The sequence below is a fragment of the Ambystoma mexicanum genome, chromosome 7q (genome assembly GCF_040938575.1).
Source record: "Ambystoma mexicanum isolate Mex_15411 chromosome 7q, UKY_AmexF1_1, whole genome shotgun sequence".
NCBI lineage: Eukaryota > Metazoa > Chordata > Amphibia > Caudata > Ambystomatidae > Ambystoma > Ambystoma mexicanum.
Genome location: NC_090941.1, coordinates 711,860,464 through 711,882,959, shown reverse-complemented (window position 1 = coordinate 711,882,959; position 22,496 = coordinate 711,860,464). Strand labels below are relative to the sequence as shown.

At 45.2% G+C, this 22,496-nt stretch overlaps 1 protein-coding gene across 4 annotated transcripts in view; it reads left to right on the top strand.

Moving 5' to 3' along the window:
• The window catches only part of IFT88 (intraflagellar transport 88), a 2,010,164-nt gene that overhangs the window by 743,478 nt on the left and 1,244,190 nt on the right, over positions 1–22,496 (top strand). For all 4 annotated transcript variants that reach the window (XM_069640006.1, XM_069640003.1, XM_069640005.1 and 1 more), the window contains one exon: positions 18,384–18,483. In XM_069640006.1, the coding sequence (XP_069496107.1) occupies positions 18,384–18,483 (100 nt within the window). The remainder of the gene's footprint in view (positions 1–18,383; positions 18,484–22,496) is intronic.

Below are 22,496 nucleotides of genomic sequence, written 5' to 3'. Positions count from 1 at the left end.
CCCGCAGAGAATGCGGTTCTCCGTCCTTTGCCCAGTATGGTCTATTTAGGTTTCTCTATTTCTGCTGCTGCAGCCCTTGAGAACCTTCGACAAATGATTGGCCAGCAGGAGGCCCGCCTTTCTAATCAATTGTTCATAATGAACAAAAAATGTGGCGCTATTCTATCAAGCCAGTGCTAAAATTTCAATGATGGGACATTTGTCGGCAAAATTATATATGAACTGGAATTACACTTTAAGGTGGTCCCCAATTGGTTGGACAACTTGGAAGCTAAAACTTGGAGGAGGATACTGGGAGTCCCTAATTGTGTTCCAATCGCTGCCCTTAGATGTGCGATGGGGCTTACCTCCCTCAAGGCTCTGGTTCAGTGGCAGACTCTGCAGTTGTATTGAAAGTTCATTTTTCCTCTCTCCGACTCCCTGTATGAGGAAAAGGGCGACATATGGGGGAGGGGGAGCAAATCTGCTTAGTTTGCAGGAGTACTGTGAAGCACTTTCAGAGAGCCTGAATGTAGGCAGGGAAACCTTTACTGAGAACCCACTGAGGGCAACACTCTTTTTTTATGATTTAGATTGGGTTCAGACTGCTGATAAGTTTCGCAGCTGCTCTTCTATGAGCCATCTTGGGCACGAACACAAAAAAAGAGGAGAAATAGCTTCATACTTGATAAAGATTCCCTGTCTCTAACATAGAGCTATACTCATGAGATTTCGCTGGAACTTGCTCCCAACCCTTGAGATTCTTAATAGGCGGGGCACAGTGAATGCTGAGGGGGTTTGTTGCAGATTTTGTAAGAACACGGAAACCACGAGACATTTAATTTTAGAATGTCCGTCACTGAATGTCCAACGAATGTCTTATCTGGGTAAATTGTTCTTCGAAGTAAACTGGTTAGACAACAACTCACTCTGGCGCAAATGCCTATATTTTGAACCTGCATCTGAAGGTCTGGCGGTAGTCTTTTTTTTTTTTTTTGTAAAGTCTATTGCTCTTAAACTTGGATGATTTGTTATATTTTGTATTGGTTTGGGCGAACATGATATTATGTTCAGTGTCCAAATTGAATGTTTTATTTATTCTCAGTTTTTGTTACGCTCACCTGGTTCCCACAGGGGCGTCGATCGGACCCGGACAGCTGCGGTCTCCACCAACGTGATGCGTAGTGAAGAGATGACAGTCTGGACTGGCCTGCCTAATCTTGTCTGCTGGACTCGTAGAAGTATTTTCCTGCAAGTGGAGAAAGGGATTTAGCCACCCGTGGACTTTAGTGATGGCCCCCCAACAGTTCTCGTTCTCCCCACTAATCACCTCCGATATTCCCTTTTGGTAACCTCACCTTATGTTTTTAAATGATGAGCTCTCCACCCTGCATGGCATGCAGGGGCGCGTAGATACCAGTTACTTCACTGGGTTGAAGGTACTGGAGGAGTTCCGGAGGAATATTGACTCCAGTGTCTATAAAGTTCAAAGAGTTCAATATGTCCGATGTTCACTCTTGTTCCATTCCCTCGTTAGGTTGCAGCTGGGTCCAAAAGAATATTGCCTGGAAGCAGCTGATGGCGTTCAGGTAAGAGTCTGTATTACCAAACACTGTCCGGTAAAAGTTGCATGAGTTTAACTTGCTGTTTTCTTTCCCTTTATAGGTGCGGCATAGGAAGATGCGGCGAATTAAAGAATAATACCTCTGGTGGTAAAGCAGGTAAGCCTATGGTGGCAAAGAGATTGTCCTTGTTGGTTTTCTCGGCTCACCTTGTTATTCCTTTTGTTTTCCCCCCAGGTGCTGGGTTTCGACGAAGAAAATGATGAAGGCAGCGCCGAATCGAAAGATGCGGTGGACTGGTGAGTATAACGCGGCGCTGCTGCTGGCGAAGCGACGCGTGCTGAAATAATGTCCTTTCCAGGCTGAGAGATGTGCTGGGTCCGGAATCAGGTAAGGAATCAAATAATGTCTGTGATCTAATCTCTTCTCCTTTCTTTGCCTTTTGTCTAGGAGCTCCGGATTCGAGGCAGGCGTGGCAGAAGACTGGATGCTGACTTGCAGACACGGTGAGCATCACGCTGCTGGATGCAGAATAACGCAAATCATGGGCTGCTGTTTGGGCGTGGTTTAAATAGCCTGCAAAGTAGTCCCAGGTAAGAAATTCCCCAGAACCACACCCGAGTGAAAAATAGTCCCTGTAATAAAATGGTCCCATCCAGGCCTCACGTTGGCTTGGACTCATTTGCAGCATGGTCTGCATAAGGTAAGTAAAGTCTACGAGCCTGGCGCCTATTGCGCCAGGACTGATTTCTATGATGAGCCTGGCGCCTAGGGCGCCAGGACTGAATCCAAACAGCCCCCAGCCGGGGCTGTTGGGGTTTTAATGAGTATCTGGATGCCTGCTCCCGGGGCTGATGGACTCGATCCGGATGCCCGGGGGAAGGCATCATGACAGCACCCCCCCCTCACAAAGCCCCTCCTAAAGTTGTTCTTCCCCTTGGCCTTGGCTTGTCTGGGAAGTCCCGATGGAATTATTTCACCAATCGATGAGCATGAACGTGGTCACTAGGTTCCCATGACCTTTCTTGTGGTCGTAACCCTTCCAGTCGATTAAATAAAAAAGTCTTGATTTAACCATTTTAGAGTCCAGGATGTTTTTTACCTCGAATTCAGGTTCTCCATCTAATAGGATGGGGTCAGGTGGTTTGGTTAATATTGTCCTGGGTTGAACTGGTTTTAGAATAGAAACATGAAAGACAGGATGAATCCGCATATTAGAGGGTAGTTATAATTTGACAGCCACCGGGTTGATAATGGCCTTAATGGTGTAAGGTCCCAAATATCTAGGATTAAAAGTCTGAGTTCCTTTCAGAGGAATATGTCTTGTAGCCAGCCAAACTTGGTCTCAGATTCAATATGGTGGGGTCTCGCTTCTATGTTGATCAGCATTTTTCTTGTATTTCTCTTTTGCTTGTTTCAAATGTTTTGTTGCCTCTTTAAAGGCTTGTGTAATAGTAGAATGCAGATGAGTTACTGCCGGCATTTCTAAATGCTGGGGCGAATCGAGTCCTGAGGTTCGAGGATGATGTCCATATATGGTATAAAAGGGGCTTTGTCCGGTTCCTGAATGCACAGAGTTATTGTATGCGTATTCAGAAATCTATAAAATGTCCTTCCAATTACCTTTGGTTTGGTGGAGCATACAACGTAGGTATTGTTCAAGAATCTGGTTGGTTCTCTCCGTCTGACCATCGGTTTGGGGATGGTGACTGGTTGATAACCTTACGTCGATTTGTGCCAATTGACAACACTTCTGCCAAAATTGTGAATTGAACTGACTACCTCGGTCAGAGATCAATACGGAAGGAAATCCATGTATTCGAGCAATATTTTCAAGAAATTCCTTGGCCAAGATTGAAGCAGAAGGTAATCCTTTTAAAGGAATAAAGTGGGCCATCTTGGAAAAAAGATCCACAATAACTAGAATGGTGTTGAATCCATTACATGGCGGTAGATCTGTAATAAAGTCTAAAGACAAAGTGTGCCATGGTGTGGGTGGAATATCTAAAGGTTGTAAAAGACCAGCTGGTTTCTTCTTTTGGCTTTTGTTCTGGGCGCAGATGCCACAAGACATTACAAATGACTTTACATCTTTTTTGCCAGGTGGGCCACCAGAATTGTCTTTTAATTTTAGCTTCAGTTTTTGCAATACCTGGGTGCCCTTCCATCAGAGCTTCATGGTAATTGGAGATGACTTGTTCTTGTAGTTCCTTGTGTGGTAGAAATAGACGCCCTTGATAGTAAGGTTGGTCATTGACAAGTGAATAATCTTGGCCCTTTTTAACCCAGTCCTGCAGGGCTGCTGAATCGAAAAGTTGTTGGATCTTTAAATGAATATCTTCTAAGGTCTGTAGAGTAGTTATCCCAAGAATTATTTTTTCAGGAATTATAGGCACCGGTTCCGGGTTCGAATATGCTTCTCCCATCCCGATTCGGGATAAAGCGTCTGCCTTACCATGCTTACAACCTGGTCGGTAAGTGATCACGAAATTGAATTCGGCAAGGAATAAGGCCCATCGAAGTTGACGCGATGATTGGGCTTTGGCTGTTTTTAAATACTGCAAGTTCTTGTGATCGGTGATTATAGTAATGGTATGCCTGGCACCAAGAAGATAATGCCGCCAAGCCTTGAAGGCGGATTTGATGGCTAACAACTCTTTATCGGTAACCGCATAGTTTAATTTGGGGGCCGAGAATTTTCTGGACCAAAATGCTACTGGATGAAGGTGACCGGTTTCTGGATCCTTCTGGGACAGGACAGCCCCCATGGCTAAACTGGATGCATCGGTTTCAACTATGTATGGGAGCTCGGGGCGTGGATGCTTTAAGACAGGTGCCGACGTGAATTTCAATTTCAGTTCTTGGAAGGTTTTTTCAGCCTCTTCGGTCCACAAGAAGCGTTTGTTTTTTCGCAAAAGTGCTGTGATGGGGTGTACAACATATGAGAAGTCAGGAATAAATCTGCGGTAGAAATTAGCAAATCCAAGCATGCTTTGCAACCCTTTAACTGAACTGGGTGATGGCCACTTGAGAATTGCGTCCACCTTTCGAGAGTCCATTCGGACTCCTTTTGGAGTCAGGATAAATCCAAGTAATTCAACTTCTGTAGCATGAAAAACACATTTTTCCAATTTTGCATATAACTTGTACTGGCGTAGTTTCTCAAGGACTGCACGAACGTGCTTAACATGGTCTGATTCTGAGGAGGAGTACACTAGAATATTGTCTATGTATACGACAACACAGACGTCAATGAGTTCACGAAGGACATCGTTCATAAAATACTGGAAGGCTGCTGGTCTATTGCACAACCTGAAGGGCATCACCTGATATTCGAATAATCCGTACTTGGTGCGAAAAGCAGGCTTCCATTCGTCGACCTTCTTTACACGTACCAGGTGATATGCCTCTCGGAGATCTAATTTAGTGTAGATGCAAGCATCCTTTACTTGGTCTAGTAGTTCGAGTATCAGAGGCAATGGATATCGGTTCTTCACCGTGATCTGGTTTAATGAGCGGTAGTCTATGCACGTTCGGAGGTCACCTTCCTTTTTGGGCACGAAGAATAAAGCTGAAGATGCAGGGGACTTAGATGGACGAATGAAGCCATTAGCAAGATATTGGTCAAAGTATTGTCGTAGGTGACGGTTTTCGGGTTCCGTAAGGGTGTAGATTCTACTGCATGGAGGTTGTGCACCGGGTATGAGGTCGATTTGACAATCATATGATCTATGAGGTGGTAAGGTGTTTGCCTGCTCTTTTTGGAAAACATCCTGGAATTCTTGATATTCCGGAGGTAACTGCATGACTGGATTAGCGACTGTGGCCAGGCTTTTGTTCAAGGTTTTTTCCGGGTAACAGGTGTGTGCACACTCCGGGAAGGTTACGCTCTTCTCTAGCCAATCAATACAAGGATTATGTGTTTCCAGCCAAGGTATCCCCAGTATTATTTGGAACTGCGGGGCTTTGATTAAGTCGAACACAATAGTCTCTCGATGCCCATCTTGACCCAACAGTGTCATCTCTGTGGTGGAATGAGTTACAGACTCAGAGGCAATTGCAGTTCCATCGACTGTGGTCATTTTGCAGAGAGGTAGATTCATCCTAGAAGCCAATTCGTGGTCCACATAGTTTCCTACTGCCCCGCTATCAATGTATGCCCTAACTGCGTGCATACTTGATGGCTGCCTTGGATCAATTAGGACCATTGGTATGGTTAGGTGTGAGGTCTGAGTGTCCTTCTTTAAGCTCGGCAAGCAGACCTCTACGCTTGTCGGGCGTGGTCGTTTCCCGAATCAGGCTCTATTTGATTTCTATCAGCAACTCTGACTACTTTCTTGGATGGTTTTATAGGGCAATCCCGTAGAAAATGTCCTGAGGCCCCACAGTACAGACACAACTGCATCTGTCGTCTCCTTTCTCTTTCTTTTTGAGTTAAGGGTCCCTTAACCCCCCCGATCTGCATTGGTTCTGATGCATCTGTTCCTTTGGGAGTAACATTGGGTTTAACCAATACCCGATTCTCGAACTTAGCTCGATCAGCTTTTCTATTCTGAAGTCGGTAGTCTAGCTGGACCACTAAGTCTATATATTCTGCGCAATCCTGAGGTGGGTTCACAACTTGAGCCAAAACATCTTTGAGGTCACCCCGAAGTCCACGATGAAATAATGTAATTCGCTTTACCTCTGGCCATCCGGTTTCCACCACCAACCTATTGAAGGTTGCGATATAAGTTAACAGGTCCTGGTTTCCTTGTCGTAGGGATAGAAGTTCGTTATCCAGGGCCTGTCCCTGTGAATGTCTGGCGAATAATCTTTCCATGCTCAGTTGAAAACCCTGGAAATCCCGAAGAAGAGGGTCATCCTGGTTGACTAATGGAATTGACCAATCCGCTGCGCTGCCACTGAGGTATGACAGTACAAAGGCTACTTTGGCTTGGTCGTTTGGAAAAGCTCCTGGTCTGCATAAAAAGTGCAAGCGGCATTGGTTCATGAGCACGGCGAACCTTTTCCGGTCCCCAGCAAAGCGTTCGGTTGGAGCTAAAGGAATGCTCCCTGGTAGAACCACTTGCACAAGGCTGCTTGATGAAACAGGGGTTGAATTCCCCCCAAGTCCAGGTAGTGGTGTTTTCCCGGCTTGGTTTTGCAGCAGTTGTCTGGCAAGATCATCAGTGCGCTCCTTTGACACAATCAGTTCTCTCCTGAGGGCATTAGTTTCTTGGCGCGCGGAGTGCACTTCTGCCCTAAGTTCTCCTAACAATTGGGCTAGTTGGTCGGTTTCTGAGGTCTCCATTACACCCGGGTGGGGATTTGTAGGTAGACTTTGCGTTCTGTTACTCTCACCTGGTTCCCACAGGGGCGTCGATCGGACTCAGACAGCTGCGGTCTCCACCAACGTGATGCATAGTGAAGAGATGACAGTCTGGACTGGCCCGCCTAAACTTGTCTTCTGGACTCGTAGAAGTATTTTCCTGCAAGTGGAGAAAGGGATTTAGCACCCATGGACTTTAGTGATGGCCCGCCAAGAGTTCTCGTTCTCCCCACTAATGACCTCTGATATTCCCTTTTGGTAACTTCACCTTATGTTTTTAAATGATGAGCTCTCATCCTGATTGGCATGCAGGGGCGTGTAGATACCAGTTACTTCACTGGGTTGAAGGTACTGGAGGAGTTCCGGAGGAATATTGACTCCAGTGTCTATAAAGTTCAAAGAGTTCAATATGTTCGATGTTCACTCTTGTTCCATTCCCTCGTTAGGTTGCAGCTGGGTCCAAAAGAATATTGCCTGGAGGCAGCTGATGGCGTTCAGGTAAGAGTCAGTATTACCAAACACTGTCCGGTAAATGTTGCATGGGTTTAACTTGCTGTTTTCTCTCCCTTTATAGGTGCGGCATAGGAAGATGCGGCGAATTAAAGAATAATGCCTCCGGTGGTAAAGCAGGTAAGCCTATGAGATGTCCTTGTTGGTTTTCTCGGCTCACCTTGTTGTTCCTTTTGTTTTCCCCCCAGGTGCTGGGTTTCGACGATGAAAATGATGGAGGCAGCGCCGAGTCGAAAGATGCAGTGGACTGGTGAGTATAACGCGGCGCTGCTGCTGGCGAAGCGACGCGTGCTGAAATAATGTCCTTTCCAGGCTCGGAGATGTGCTGTGTCCGGAATAAGGTAAGGAATCAAATAATGTATGTGATCTAACCTCTTCTCCTTTCTTTGCCTTTTGTCTAGGAGCTCCGGATTCGAGGCGGGCGTGGCAGAAGACTGGATGCTGACTTGCAGACACGGTCAGCGTCACGCTGCTGGATGCAGAATAGCGCAAAGCATGGGCTGCTGTTCGGGCGTGGTTTAAATAGCCTGCAAAGTAATCACAGGTAAGAAGTTCCCCAGAACCACACCCGAGTGAAAAATAGTCCCTGTAATAAAATAGTCCCATCCAGGCCTCACGTTGGCTTGGACTCATTTGCAGCATGGTCTGCATAAGGCAAGTAAAGTCTATGAGCCTGGTGCCTAAGGCGCCAGGACTGAATCCAAACAGCCCCCAGCCGGGGCTGTTGGGGTTTTAATGAGTATCTGGATGCCTGCTCCCGGGGCTGATGGGCTCGATCCGGATGCCCGGGGGTAGGCATCATGACAGTTTTTTGTTTATTGGAATATTTTTCTTGGTCTTTTGTTTTATGTTGTAAAGGTTTGTACAAACCGTATATAATAAAAATAAAATAAAAAGAGATTTCAAATAATATTTTTCTGCACTGAGCATACAGCATTCAATTAACTATAGCCAATTGAATGATTCCAACTAGAATGCTATAGCAATTTTCATGTTCTTATGTTAAAGCCTTTCTTGTGTTCTTATATTAAAGCCAGTGAAAATGTATTAACACTTGAACTTAATAGCATTTCTTTGCAGAGCTTAGTGTCTCTTTAAACCATAGCCAAGTAAATGTAACCCTTTGTTTTCACAAGTGTAGTCAGAGACTGGGGCAAAGAAACGGTGTGCAGCACTTAATTGCCTGGCAGTGAATTAATAAATGAAGACCCTTAAAAGCCATAGCCAGTGTGACGAATCCCAGGATGTCATCACTGCTTCCGAAGGGGGATCCCCCTTCCCATGAGGCAGTACTCAGCGGGTGGATCTCATGGGAGGGGAAACCCCATTTGGGACCAGTGATCGGGAGAATGCAGTATTCCCACCAAACTTGAGACCCTAGACCCCCTTCTCACAGTTACCCCACCTCATTCCTCTTCACTCCTACCCTCATACACTATGTACTTTTCTAAATCGGTCAAAATAGACAGTACTGAGACAAAGAAGAGTCTTACTGAGTTACCATATCAGCACTCACTTCGTACTGTGACAAAGAGGTACTGCAGAGCAATATTGAATAACTATTGGAAACCCTTTTACCAGTTTAGTTGTTCACTACCATTGATTGGATGAAGCAAGATCAAAACCAAAGAAGGGCTTGACAGATAGTCCAGCCTTCCCTGGAGGAACCGCGAGAGCATGGAGGAATCCGACGTGCAGGCGATTGCTGAACGGGACACCAGGAAGAGGGAGTCTGAGGTCGGTCTAGGACGTGAGGACAGTACGGCCTGCAGGCGGACGAAGATTCTGGTTGCCCCAGAGACCCGGAAGCGCGAGAGTCTGAGACCACGCTATCCTGGAAGGAAGGAAGACTGTGAAGCTGCCACTGAGCAATGAAGCTCCAGGAAGGTACCAGAGCCCCGCAAACGAGCCCAGCTACCTCAAGGGTACCGACAACCATGCAAACCACACCACAACATACGCAGGTAGCCGAGAAGGCATTGAAGGCTAAAGGAGGTTGTGGCACGAATTGGAAGGCTGGGAAAGGAGGGTCTGGGATTACGATGCAGTGGAAGAAAAGCAATGAAGTGCATTGAGTTGTACTAAGGCTTGGCAGGAGAGTGAACCAAGCCCACAGAAAGGAAAACTGAGGTCTGAATTGAGAGTCTGGGACTCGCACCCAAATAAAGAGAACTGGAACTTGATGGACAGTTAATTTTAACCAGCAACAGCCTCAGAGGGCAGAAGCCCGCCCGCTGCACCAGCATCCGCTTCAGGAGAAGCGCGATCGTCGTGAGCTTCACCCGCGCTTATCTCCAACCATCCTGTGTAAGTGTGACCACCCCAGCACTCTGAAATTGAAATAGATGCCTGATTCTGCTTGTGTGTACACCTGCATTGCCCAGCCGTGATCCATATCACCTACATAGGCTGGCAACACACGCACAAGGAGCCGTCTAAAATGGCGGTGATTGCTTTTGTTTATTCGTTGCTAAGCAATGTGTTCAGCCGCAGATAGGCTGAATCCCTCTACTTCCGTGAACCGTCGTCACCGGAAGGCGAAAAACGGCCCAACTCCTAAGGGCTACTACATAAGGGTAGATCCTGTCTGTGCCTCTCATTGCCGTACAGTGCCTAGGGCCTACCCCCTCAAACACCAATCAACTTGCCCTGCTGAGCCTTTTCCCAACAAAGTGTCGCACACCAACAGATCCTGAACTACCATTACCGACCACCACTACTGCTACCTATCTGCCCAACAGTCGTATGCCTTTGGGTAAGCATCCAGTCACTGGACACTGTGCTATCCTGGACCCAGGATCCTGCCCCCTAACATTGACCTGTATATTAACGGCTTCAGTGCCATAGCATCACTATTGCTACCTACCTCACCTACCAACTGCCTGTTTCTCTAGCTGCCCATTCCTCGCATTCTGAACTGCCAATCCATACGCAACTCCATACGCAACAGACCGGCCAGATAGTATTCTAGCTGCCAGTCGCATAAGCAGCCCACCATCTTTGATGCACTGTACTGTTTTGCCATTTGCCTAATGCCCAGAGTGTAACTTATTACTAGCACCTTGCATGTTACTTTAGATTATACATTATCTAGCATATTGCTTTCTAACGAATACCTAGCACACGTATTGTGTCATGTGACTTAGCCATTACAGAACTGCTAGACTCCATCTCCCTGACCTGTCTACATCTGCTTTTTCTATCTTGTACTGCTGCTTATTCCTCCCTTTATATGCAAGTCGCACTACAAAGGCACGCACCTGTTGACCTGCTGCTCTTATGCTCTGCAACGTTATTGAAATGACTTTGTAGTTCATGCACCTGTTTTTTTAATTACTCCATAGCTACGCTTTTCCAACCAATTCATAGTCACTCTGTCGTAAACATAACTACGGCACAGCGCTTTTTACAGCGAGTCTACATGATTACTGCCTCCTCCCGTCACAATAAACCATGCTGCCATGACCCTTACCAATCGCATCAGTCGCGATTAACTATCTCGGACGCTAGTTACTGCATGCTTGTCTACCCTATTCGATGATCCGGGGGGCTCATCTGTTTCTATTTTTCTCTACTACACTCGGTAACATAGCCACTCCTGTCTTACCATTATATTGCTCTGAAAATCGTACCAGCTGTGTGCTTGCTGCAATAGACTAGCATGAAACTCGCACCCTCTAGCCTGCCTATATGTTTCACATGCATTACGCAACAAACTACCTGATTGCATATCTCGCAGCCGAGGGTATGCCCGTCAGATGGCATCCAAACTATGCAATACTGACCCACTTGTACCATAACTGACATTTAGGCTCACTAACATGCCTCACCACCCAAACCCAGTCATGTACTAATAGCACCAACCACAGTTACTATGGCTGCCCCTGCCTTTGCCTCTATGGTAGCAGGCTATGACAAATGCCTGCACCCTAACGAGCAAACTTCACTGAGGAAACATAGCTTTGCTTTATGCATGGCCACCTCATTACCCGTTTCAGATAGCATCAAACCTACCACCTTCCTTCCGCAACTAAACCAAACAATGCTCTAATCATTAATTACCTCATAACCACAAATGGTCTTGACTTCCTAGCCATTACCGAGACCTGGCTCCAGCCCACATCGGGCCCACTACTCTCATTGGCCATCCTAGATAATTAAACCATTATCAGGCAGGATAGAACATCTGCAAAAGGCGGCGGCGTAGACTTCATCGGCAAAATATCACTAGGCCCAAGGCCTGCCCCTATCCAAACATTCCCCTCTGGAGAACTTCTATCAATGAAACTACATATGACACCCTCTCGAACCATAACTGTACACCTCATGTGCAGACCATAAGGTGCTCTGTCCTCTTTTGATGAAGACACCACCCAACTCCTCACAGCCAATGACAAACCAGGATCACAAGTTATGTTCCTGGGTGACTTTAATTTAGGACTATATGACATGAAAGATGTCAACGCTTTACCTATAGCTAACAGCATTGCAGAACTAGGTTTCTCACAACATGTCTCCCAACCGACACATAATAAAGGCAGACTACTAGAATGGATCATGGACATCAATTGCGACGTTAACATCCCATCTAACCAACCTTGTGCCTGGTCCGAACATCATGCCATCTTCTTAGGACAACAATCAGCCCAATTCCTACAAATCTGTTGCACCTCCGAGACTCGCCAGAAATATGTGCACTATAACAGCTGAAACGTACATCCGTTACTTCTCCCCCTACTAACCCTACCACCCAAAACAATGACCCAACCTCACTAGTGGACTCCTATAACACCACTATACTCAAGGCTATCAACAAGATTGCACCTCAAAAAATGCGAAAAGCTAAACCATGTTCACACATGAACACCTGGTTCACCCCGCACCTGAGATCCCTGCGCAAAAACAAAAGAGCCGCTGAAATTCTATGGAAAGGCCTCCCCTCTAAACCTAACAAAGATAACTTCATTAGAGCCTCAACCACTTACAAAACAGCCATCTTCCAAGCAAAATGCGCAACCTAGAACTATCAGATTACCAATGCCAAATCTGATACGAAAGAATTATTCAGTATCCTCAAAAAACTTGAATCCCCTACTGTACCGCCTGTCTCGTGCACTAAAGACCTTGCCTGGTGCACCAACATTCAGAAAGCACTCTCTAACAAAATAGAGCTCCTCCAAACCAAAATAGAAACTAAAGTACTTCACCTGATCAACCCGACCTGTTCAAATTATCTCCTCTCAACACTAAGGACGTCGAGAACATAATCACAAGCTTGAAACCATCCAAATGCCTGGGTGATATTTGCTCGGCAACAATCATAAGAGACAGCTAAGGAACTGGCACCTTTTATCACTTTCCTAATAAATGCTTCCTTTGCAACCAATACAGTACCCACTAACTTGAAGGACACATGGGGCCTGCCACTCTTAAAAAAAAAAAAAAAGAAAAACCTTCCCTAGACCCAAACATCCCAACAAACTACAGACCCATCACCACAGGATCCTTCCTCCTAACAATTTTGGATAGGGCTGCTGACTTACAGATCCAGCATCATCTGGAAAGCAAAAACCTACTAGCGCTCTGCCAGTCAGGCTTCAAGACCAAGACACGGCACGGAAACAGCCATGATAGGTCTAGTAACACAAATGGACATCATAAAAGATAAATGTAAAATAGCACTCCTTCTGTTACTAGATCTATCAGCGCCCTTTGACCTGGTGGACCATAAAACTGTATGCAACCACCTCTTTGGCGGCCCATTTTTCTGACAATGCCACCTCCTGGATTCAGTCCTTTCTCAACAATAGAACCACAATAGTGTTCGCTCCTACTGCATCTGCCTTACCGGTTCCAGTCACCTGTGGGGTCCCTCAGGGCTCTTCTGTCTCACCACGCTCTGTCTCCTACACTACGCAGACGACACCCAAATCCTGATCCCCATCATTGGTGACTACAACATAGACTCCAAACGTCTTAATGACATTTATATAATTATTCAAGCCTGGATGGCCAAACATGGACTCTGTCTTAACGATGATAAGACAGAGTTGCTGCTGGTAGGCACCCAAGCTAGACTTAATAAACTGGACAAACAATTCACGGTATTCAATATTGATGGAAATCACATGAAGGTATCTATATTGATTCCTCATTCTCAATGTCAAGACAAATTACGACAAATTAACGCAACCGCATCTACCACTGCATACACTTGCCAGCTCATTAACGCCTGCAGATCATTTCTAACAATGGATAACTATCATGCTAGCCAGGGCTTTAGTGCTCTCCAAACCAGACTACTGTAATGCCCTGTACCTAAGTACCAGCCAGCACAACCTAAAAAAAACTACACGTTTTCCAAAACAACGCGCTTAGATCAGCAACCAATTTCCCTCGATCGCTCCATATCTCAGAGCTGAAACGCAGTGTACATTGGTTGTCAATCAACCAAAGAATTAGACTAAAAACTCTATCACTCACCTTCAAATGCCTAAATAATTCAGCACCTAAGTATCTGTGGGACAAATTCAAATGCAACCCCTTGGATCGACCAACTAGATCCCCGGAGGCTAACTGCCTTACCATCCCCAGGTTTAAGCTTCAAACAGCAGGAGGCAGTAGTTTCCCGGTCCTCGCAGCCAAATTGTGAAACTCATTACCTAATACCCTCAGAGCTGAACCCTTACATCTACAAATTTAGGAGCAATGCAAAATCATGGCTCAAACTAAAAGAAAACTACAACTAGCTACCAGCTCCTAGCACCCCCCCCCATGCAACTCCTCCTTTCTGTTCCAACTCAGTCCTTGATCTCCACACTGTATATTAGACTACCTGCAAATTGACTAAAGTCTTTTCAAGATGGCCAACGCGAGAATCCGTCTGGCCTGAGGCTCAGACCAGCATCACCGGGCTAATATGATTGGGCTAGCCCCGCTACATTAGCCTATCAGGCTAACCGTCAGGCGGAAGCCGGACCTTGCATCTTAAGGGCCACTCTTAAGGGCCTGTCGGTGCCTGTCTGATCCGTTGGGCCGGTGGGCCGGTCATTATAACCGTACTTTCATCCACTCAAACCTGCCTTACTATGCCACCAACTTTAAGTGAGTACCTACTGTGTTGTATTATCCTGGTACCTTGCTACCTCACCGAGTTCTGCAGGTAACGCCGCCTATTTCTAACTGTTCCATCTCGCTGTAACTGTGTTCGCCTATGAAGCTGGTTACCCCCCACCGCCTCCCCATGGTCGCCTGCGAGGCTGTGTGCCCCCCACTCCCTCCATGGTTACCTGGGTGCCCCCTACCCATTTCTCTGATGCTCAAAACTTATGGTTATCTGATTGACTGTAATTCTTTACCTGCTTCCTTTGCTTTAAAGCCCCCCGTAATGAGGTGCAGCTTGTGTATTCTTGCAATGTAACTAACTACGCTTGTAACTCAAATAAGTATTCTTGTAATGCAACTAAGTATTCCTGTAACTCAAACGAAGCATTCTTGTAATGTAAGTAAGTCCTTGCAATGTAACTAAGAAATAATTCTTGTAACAGTGTAACGATGCCTGAGGGCTGCTCTGCGCTTTATAAATGCAAAAAAAAATAAAATGCTATATATCTGTTGTAAAACTTTACCATTGCCAAATGTAATTATTGTTTCTGTGTAACTGTAAATTTGATTTCTGTGATTCAGTGTAACTGTAAATTTATTGACCATAACTGTATATACTTGTACCTTGTAACTGCAAGAAATGTGCCCAGATGCTTCAGGGCTTGGAGCGCTATATAAATAAATGCAATACAATAAGGTGCTTGGCAGGTTAGTGAACCAAGCCTGTATGACCCACTACAGCCTGAGGAGTGCATCCAGCCTGGTCTTCTTTGTCACAGTACCTGGTGAGAGGGCTGCCCACTAGGGTCAGTGACCCACTACGCTTGGGGAATGCATCCAGGCTGTTCTTCTTCAGTGCAGTATATGGTACAAGGGACTCTTTCAGTAGGAAAAAGGATCACAGTGGAGCTAACTTAGCACATATCAGTTTTCATACTGCCATAACATTAGCAGTATATGTAATCATAATCACCATTGTTGTACTAACCCACCCATGCGTATAATTACTGCATAACTTTGTACAAACATATTGGTTTTCTTGTGCCAAGGATGGAATACTTTACCTTTCGACTCTTGTAGAGGTTTTTAATTGTGTAAATCTAATACATCTCATTCTTTAATGTTTGAAAAAGATATCCTCATCTTTTGGTGTTTATGTTATGAGCTAACTGATATGTGCTAAGTTAGCTCCACTGTGATCCTTTTTCCTACTGAAAGCGTCAATGACTAGGGTAGCTGTTGACTCCGATTACTTTCCTAATTGATGCCTTACCCTCTGGAGTCAAGCCCCCTTAGAAAAAAAGAGGGTTCCCTGCCTTATCTTATACACTATGGTACAAGGGAGCCAGAGCTGCCAACCAAGGTCTGGGACCCCAGGGAGTTATTTTGTAAGCCTGACGAAGGCTTGGGGGAAGGGAGACATTCCCCCAGCAGCCAAGGAGTAGCTGAAACCACATTGAGAAAAATCCTACTAGGACAAGAACTGCCTTTTGTCCCGGGGGAGGGAGTCATTCCTCTGGACCAAGAATACCCCTCCTTTGATTTAGTTAGCTTAGTTTGTGTGTGTGGGACAGAGTTAGGATTTTGACACTGAACTTTGGGACTTTTGCTTTGAACATTCTGACACTAGTTATTTCAGTTGAGGCACGAAAATCCCTCTTACAGTTGGGGCAAGATAGGGTTTTATTTTCCTTTTTATCCTTGAATAAAAGTTTATAGCAAACACTATGACTCCTCCATGTCAGAGTCTTACTTCTGCATCCTTACACCATTTAATAAGCAACATATTGGGAAATCCCAATTCAAGCTTGAGGGTATAGGGGTAAAAGGGAGCTGAGCTGGGCCACCTCCATTGCCTAGAAAATGATGCAATTTTAAATGAACTGACAAATCTCACTAATGAAATTGTGTAGAAGTGGGAGAACCCTGAATTAGATATTCCCAATTCATTCAAGGGAACTGGGGGAGGGGACAGAGAGAGGCGTAGTTGTTAACGTTTCAGGATATCATAATTTTGGGTTGATGTATAGTGTAATTGAACTAATATTCTGTGTTCTAAAATGAAAAAAAAAACATTTTTCTAAACCCATGCCTGTAGATTGTGATGTAACTACCATAGTTTGTATTTTACATTCATGCATACACTAGAAAACTACATCACTATATACAAAGTAGAACAATATAGAAATGTAAAAATGATTTACAGATTTCTGAACTGGTTTGATATTTTCTTTAATGTCAATTTGTGTTATTTTTGAAGAACACAAAGCAAATTAAACTGTTTAACATACTGGGCGATAAGCGAAAAATTATATTATGCATATTATTGTTTTAGAATACATTATAAGCATATATAGAGTTGATCTGTATGAATGATTTTGGTGCATTTCATGACATTAGTGAGATGTTTGCAGGCAGGTTATCTTATGCCTGTAATTGGAATGCCATCGTTGACCACCTTTCATACAAATATAATTAGCTGTAAGCCCAAATACAGCCTGTATGTTTTCTCAGAATTAAGGGGTGGGATTTTTTGCTAGGCGGTATTAAATCAGAAGGTGTGTCTCAGCAGAATGAAGTATTGCATTCACAGAATATTCGACAAAGCTAAGGTGACATCGAGAACCATGGAGGTCCTTGGTGCTGCCTTGCCTCTGCACTTGTGAAAAGGGAGATTCTAAAATGGTGACCAGCTGCTATAGCTCCACGCAAGGAGGAAGTGTAGCCAAGAGTGGTAGGAAATCCCCAGACCACTCTAATCCAATGCCAGTACCCAAAATATCACACACCTTACATCATTTTATGCAAGGGCAGTTGTTGACTGTGGGGCTGGCCCCTACATAATGGTGTGGGTGTTTTGCAGCAATGGAGGTGTGTTGCAGGAGTTTGTTGGAAGCAGCTAGAGAAGGTGGTGGCTTGAGAAGAATAGGAGGTGGCTGCAGAGAGAAGTTCAGAGATTAGGAGGAGAGTGTGAGTAGCGAAGAGGTGATATGAAGCAGGGGGAGGTAGATTAAGAAGTGCGGAATTTCAAGAAGAAGGAGGGGAAGAGTAAAGTGACAACCAAGGAGGGGAAAGACCAGATGGAGGAGAATCAACGCGAGGGAAATGGACACACAGCAATGGAGGGGTTAAGTGAAACCTCTAGCAGGAGTGTAGGAGAGGTACAACCAAGCAGAGGTTGGAACAGATAGGAGAATGAAGCAGACAAGCTGTAAGCCTGGGAGATGCAGTAAGGGGTGGAGTTGCAAACATGTGTCAGAACATCGAAGCAGTGATGGAGGAGGCGAAAGTAAAGCACAGAGGAGAGAAGTAGAGAAGTTTCCCAAGTATGCGCCCCCGTCAAGTAGAAGTACTACCATATTGAATCCAGCTAGTAGACTAGCACAAGGGGACCTGCCCCAGTGAAAGCTTTGAGGCTTGACCTGGCAGCTCTCCAATTACCTTAATGGGGGCCCTGGACTGATAGACTTTGTGGTAACAAGTTATAATGTTGCTGGGGAAATGGCCACAAGGTGACGACATTGCCCTAAAAATGCACCCTCCAGACAATCAAACACTTTGCCCAAATATTCTAGGATTGGCGGTAACAATATATAACTGTACCCCTCCTAAAATATTTGGGGAAAGAATTTTAAGGGTCAGGAAAAAAAGGTCTTTTTCACAGCGACATTATCACATGGAACCCATTTTGTGTTGCACCAAGAGAAGTATTATATGAATTCAGAGTCTTTACACTGTTGGAAGTTATGGAGAAGCCATCCTGTGTTGCATTCTTTTTTAGTTGACCCAAGTGTTCTATCCACCCCAATGAACATCCCTTTGGTACATTTATAATCTTCTGTGTCTTTCATTGATTCCACTGAGCTTCATGACAGCACTTAATGCAAGTGTTTTTTTCTTGTCTTTTTGTCTTGTAGGTGTGTTGAAGCAGTGAAAGTATCCCAGTATGTAGAGTTAGCAAATGATTTGGAAATAAATAAAGCAATCACCTTCCTGAGGCAAAAAGATTTTAATCAGGTGAACATTCTTGTATATTCATGGTAGGAATCATTAAGATTCAGAGTTTTCATCTTTCGAAGTTATGATGTAAAGTAGACACTGTCTGTGCACTAATTGCATGTGGCAATGTTGGGGTAATAATGCAAAAATAATACTAGCGTTGTGTTATTTAAATTGTGCATTTGATTCTTGTTCTGGGTTTTAGTGTAATGTATAAACAAGTCAAGAACAAATGTAGATACCCTTTATAAGCTTAGACAAGCATGGACTACCACAGCAGTTTTGGCTTCTGCTTAAGGTGGCAGTTTGGAATGGACATGGAATGGTTAACACAATGGCTGCCTTGTCTGTGATTCTGTACATATGCTCTTGTGAATTGCAGCCATCAGGTAAAAATGTAAACACGTTTGGACACACGTTTATCTCTGAATATATTTGTAACATGATTGTACATTGTGTGCACATGCTAGTTTTGCAGTGGAAGAATTGAAGTGTGTGTTTATAAATGTGGATGACTGCCAGTGAAAAAAACATAGGGGGCTGTGGAAGTCTGTTATTTACTGCATTATGAAATTGCATGGGAAAAGTACACAAATACTCCTTTTTGCATGCAGGGGTTAAGACTGTTTCTGTTTTTTTGTTTGTTTTCAAAACTTTTATTAAAACAAAGAGGCGACACATGCAGAGAAATCAATAGGTGTGGCAGTAAACCGGATCATCATGTGTAACAAAGATACAAAAACAGTACCTCCTCATAAGAATATTCCCAACCCCTGCCCCACACAATAGGAGTAAATATATCGTATACCCTGCAGGTGTCGCAACAAGGTGTAGCCCAACAGTAAAGGTAGTTTGAAAGTAAGGGATGGGAAGTTCTGACAATATTCCACAAACGGAAGCCAAATATTAAAATATTTAATTGACTATTCATGCAAGCAGTGACCTTCTCAGGGACCAGAATATCCCACACCTCTATCCACCACAATGCCAATATCGGCCCCTCAGGCCTCTTCTAACCCCATGCAATAATGATTGTGGCAGCCAGCAGAAGTTGGGTCACCAGCTGTGCCCTAGATCCTGACCTGGGATAAATATCCTCAGCCGAACACCCCAAAAGAACCACCAGTGGGTCGACCATCAAGTCTGTTCCAGAAATGTCTTTAATCAAAGCTTAAATAGTTACCTAGAAGGTGTGCATCACAAGGCAAGACCACCACATGTGTAAAAACCTCCACTAATACCACACCCTTGCCAGCTGGTCGGATCCACATCTGGGTTCATTTTATGTACTGTAAGAGGGGGTAAATACCACCTGTAGCTCAATTGTTGCATACCTTCTCTGTTCGTAACACATTTTGAGGAGGCATGATTTCTAGCCAAGATTTCCTGCCAGGTGTCATCGCCTATAGAATGGCCCACATTGATTTCCCAGTTAGTCACATAAGAAGGTTTAGCCTGTAATAAGTTTATCCCCAGCAATTTGTAGAGATGTGAAATCGTACCCCCACCAACAGCCCAAAATAGACATGGTAAGCTCAAGTTCCATTCAATCTCCTGTTGCCCTAGCCTTCATTAAGCAATTCGTAATCCAGATGCAAATCTGAGCATATGTTAAACATTCAGTCTCACCCAAGGAGAATTAAGCTTTAAAGTCCTCACAGGAGAGGTGGGAACAACCCTGAAACAGGGACAGACAATGGTGGCCTCCCCTAATGCAGCTTGAGACACTGTTTTCTGAAACACAGGTGAAAACTCTGAGTTACCAAAAACCGGGATACAGGGGCCTAACCCAGGGAGCATCGCTAGATTCTTCAGTGGCCTCTGCCAGAAATAGAGCAAAGCCTGCATTGGATTTAGTAGTAGGGTAGTTGCACAAGAGAGTTTGGTCTGATCTATAAAGGGCAACAAGACCAGTTTACAAGGTTAAAAGGCTTGTTTAAGGACTACTCGTTTACCAGGGATGGGAGAAACTTTGTGAACTATGGGCAGCCAAGTAATACCTCAAGAAGTCCAGGGAACCCATGCTGCCTCTTTTGATTTCGCGCAACACGGCAGACCTGGGGATCCTGGTTCTTTTGACCGCCCATATGAAACACTGAACCTTACGTTTCAATGTCAATAGGGCAAAAGTGGGTGCTTTAACTGGAAGTGCCGGCAAAAATATAGGAATCTCGGTTAGGAGATTAAATTTCACTGCACTAATTCGCTCCCTTAGCGAAATGTCTTGCTTACTGCAGCGATGAAGGCCGTTGGCTAGATCCCTGAACAGGCCCAGGAAATCGGCCCAATAAATCTCCTGGGGAGAAGTGGGAATTCACACTCCCAGGTACTCAATAGAGCTAGTCTTCTACACCACAGGGCAAATATTGCATGCCTCGGCTATGATGTTACTGGGTACCTGGATCCCCAAGGTAGTAGAGTTCTGGTAGCTCGCAGAGAATCCAGAGACCACCTTAAACAGCTGTAACCCAGTCAGGACGGCGCCAAGAGAAGCTGTAAGTTTGTTTAATGTCAGCATGACGTCATCGGTGTTAAGTGAGATTTTATGATGGACACCACCAATCACCATACCTTGTATCTGTGTGTTTTCTCTGATTCTTTTGGTGAAAGTTTCCATAATTAGGGCGAATATCAGGGGAGACATTTGACAGCCCTGTCTGGTCCCTCAGGTAATACAAATGGGAGCAGTATAATCCCGGCCTGCAGGACCTCATGCAGGTAGGGCAACTGGACCCTATTAAAGGGCTTAGTGACATCCAATGCGAGCACCAGAGACCTAGATTATCCCTCCCAGCAACATCATTTAGGTTCAACATCCATCTAACGTTTTCATGAGTACTACGCCCTGGAACAAACCCTGCCTGATCAGGATCAATGAGACGAGGCAAAACAGTGGCCAATTTATTGGCCAGTATTTGTAATGGATTTCTCCCTCATTTGTGATATCCATATCCCAGCCGAACACCTTTCCGTTGCCAGGGGGCTCTGTGCAGCTCCACGTCGGCTCTGTTTGGCGCACCCTTCGCCATACATGACATCTGGGCCAGTATATATTGAGGCGCCCCTGAAGTTTGGTAATCAGGAACATGCTCGTTGAGCTTTGAGAATTTTCTCTATGCCATGCTTACTCTGTCTAAGGTCTCGGGCTTCAAGTGACAGGGATGGCTCTTAGATCTGCACCGGATTTGTCTTTTCTGCTTGTGTGAGGACCACAACACCCAGGATTGCGGGTTGTGCCAGTCCATGCACCTAAAGGCCCTTTGGGAAAGGGTGATGAAGATCTTCCTCTTTGGTCATAAGGTGAAGAGTGAGACTTTGCAGACTTGTTCGTGTTTGCACATCACGGAGGCTTTGGAAGAGGTCCTGAGTGAGTCCTTGCACCGACACTCCTCTTCTTCCTTGAAAAAGAAGAGCCACCACTCTTAAGACTTCTCCTGAGCAGTGGGCACAGGTACCTTTTCCTACCCAATCCTCCACCCAGGAGGTATGGAAGAATTTCCACCTTACGATGCTAGACATCTTTCCCATGGCACCGGCGGCTCCGGCCGCAGCGTCTGTGGCTCAGGCGAAAGCGCCATCAGCTTTGGCTGAGGTACAGACTGGTCCCGCTGTGTTTGTTGTGACCAGCATGATACCCATTAGGGACCACTCCAGCATGCCTCTGGGCTTGGCTCTGGACCAAAAGATAACTGAGGTTCCTCTGTGTCGACAGGACCCGCCTTCAAGGTCAAGGCCTTGTCAGCGAATTGCTGTTGTGGACACTATGGCACCAGTGAAATATGTACCACTGCCTATGGACACCTTCATGTCAAGGATGTATGATATCTATGATGATGATGTGGGTGACTAGGTTCCTTTTGTTTTGGAACTCCTGGTTTCTAGGGAAGTGAGAGATTTCCCTGGGGAGTTCTGCTGGGAAGGCGAGGATGTCCTGGGACTGGCAGAGTACTTGCAGGTCACCAGTGACCTCGATACCTCCCTGAGGATGGACATTCTGCCAGCTACCACCCCAGGAAAGCCTCAAGCCGCTT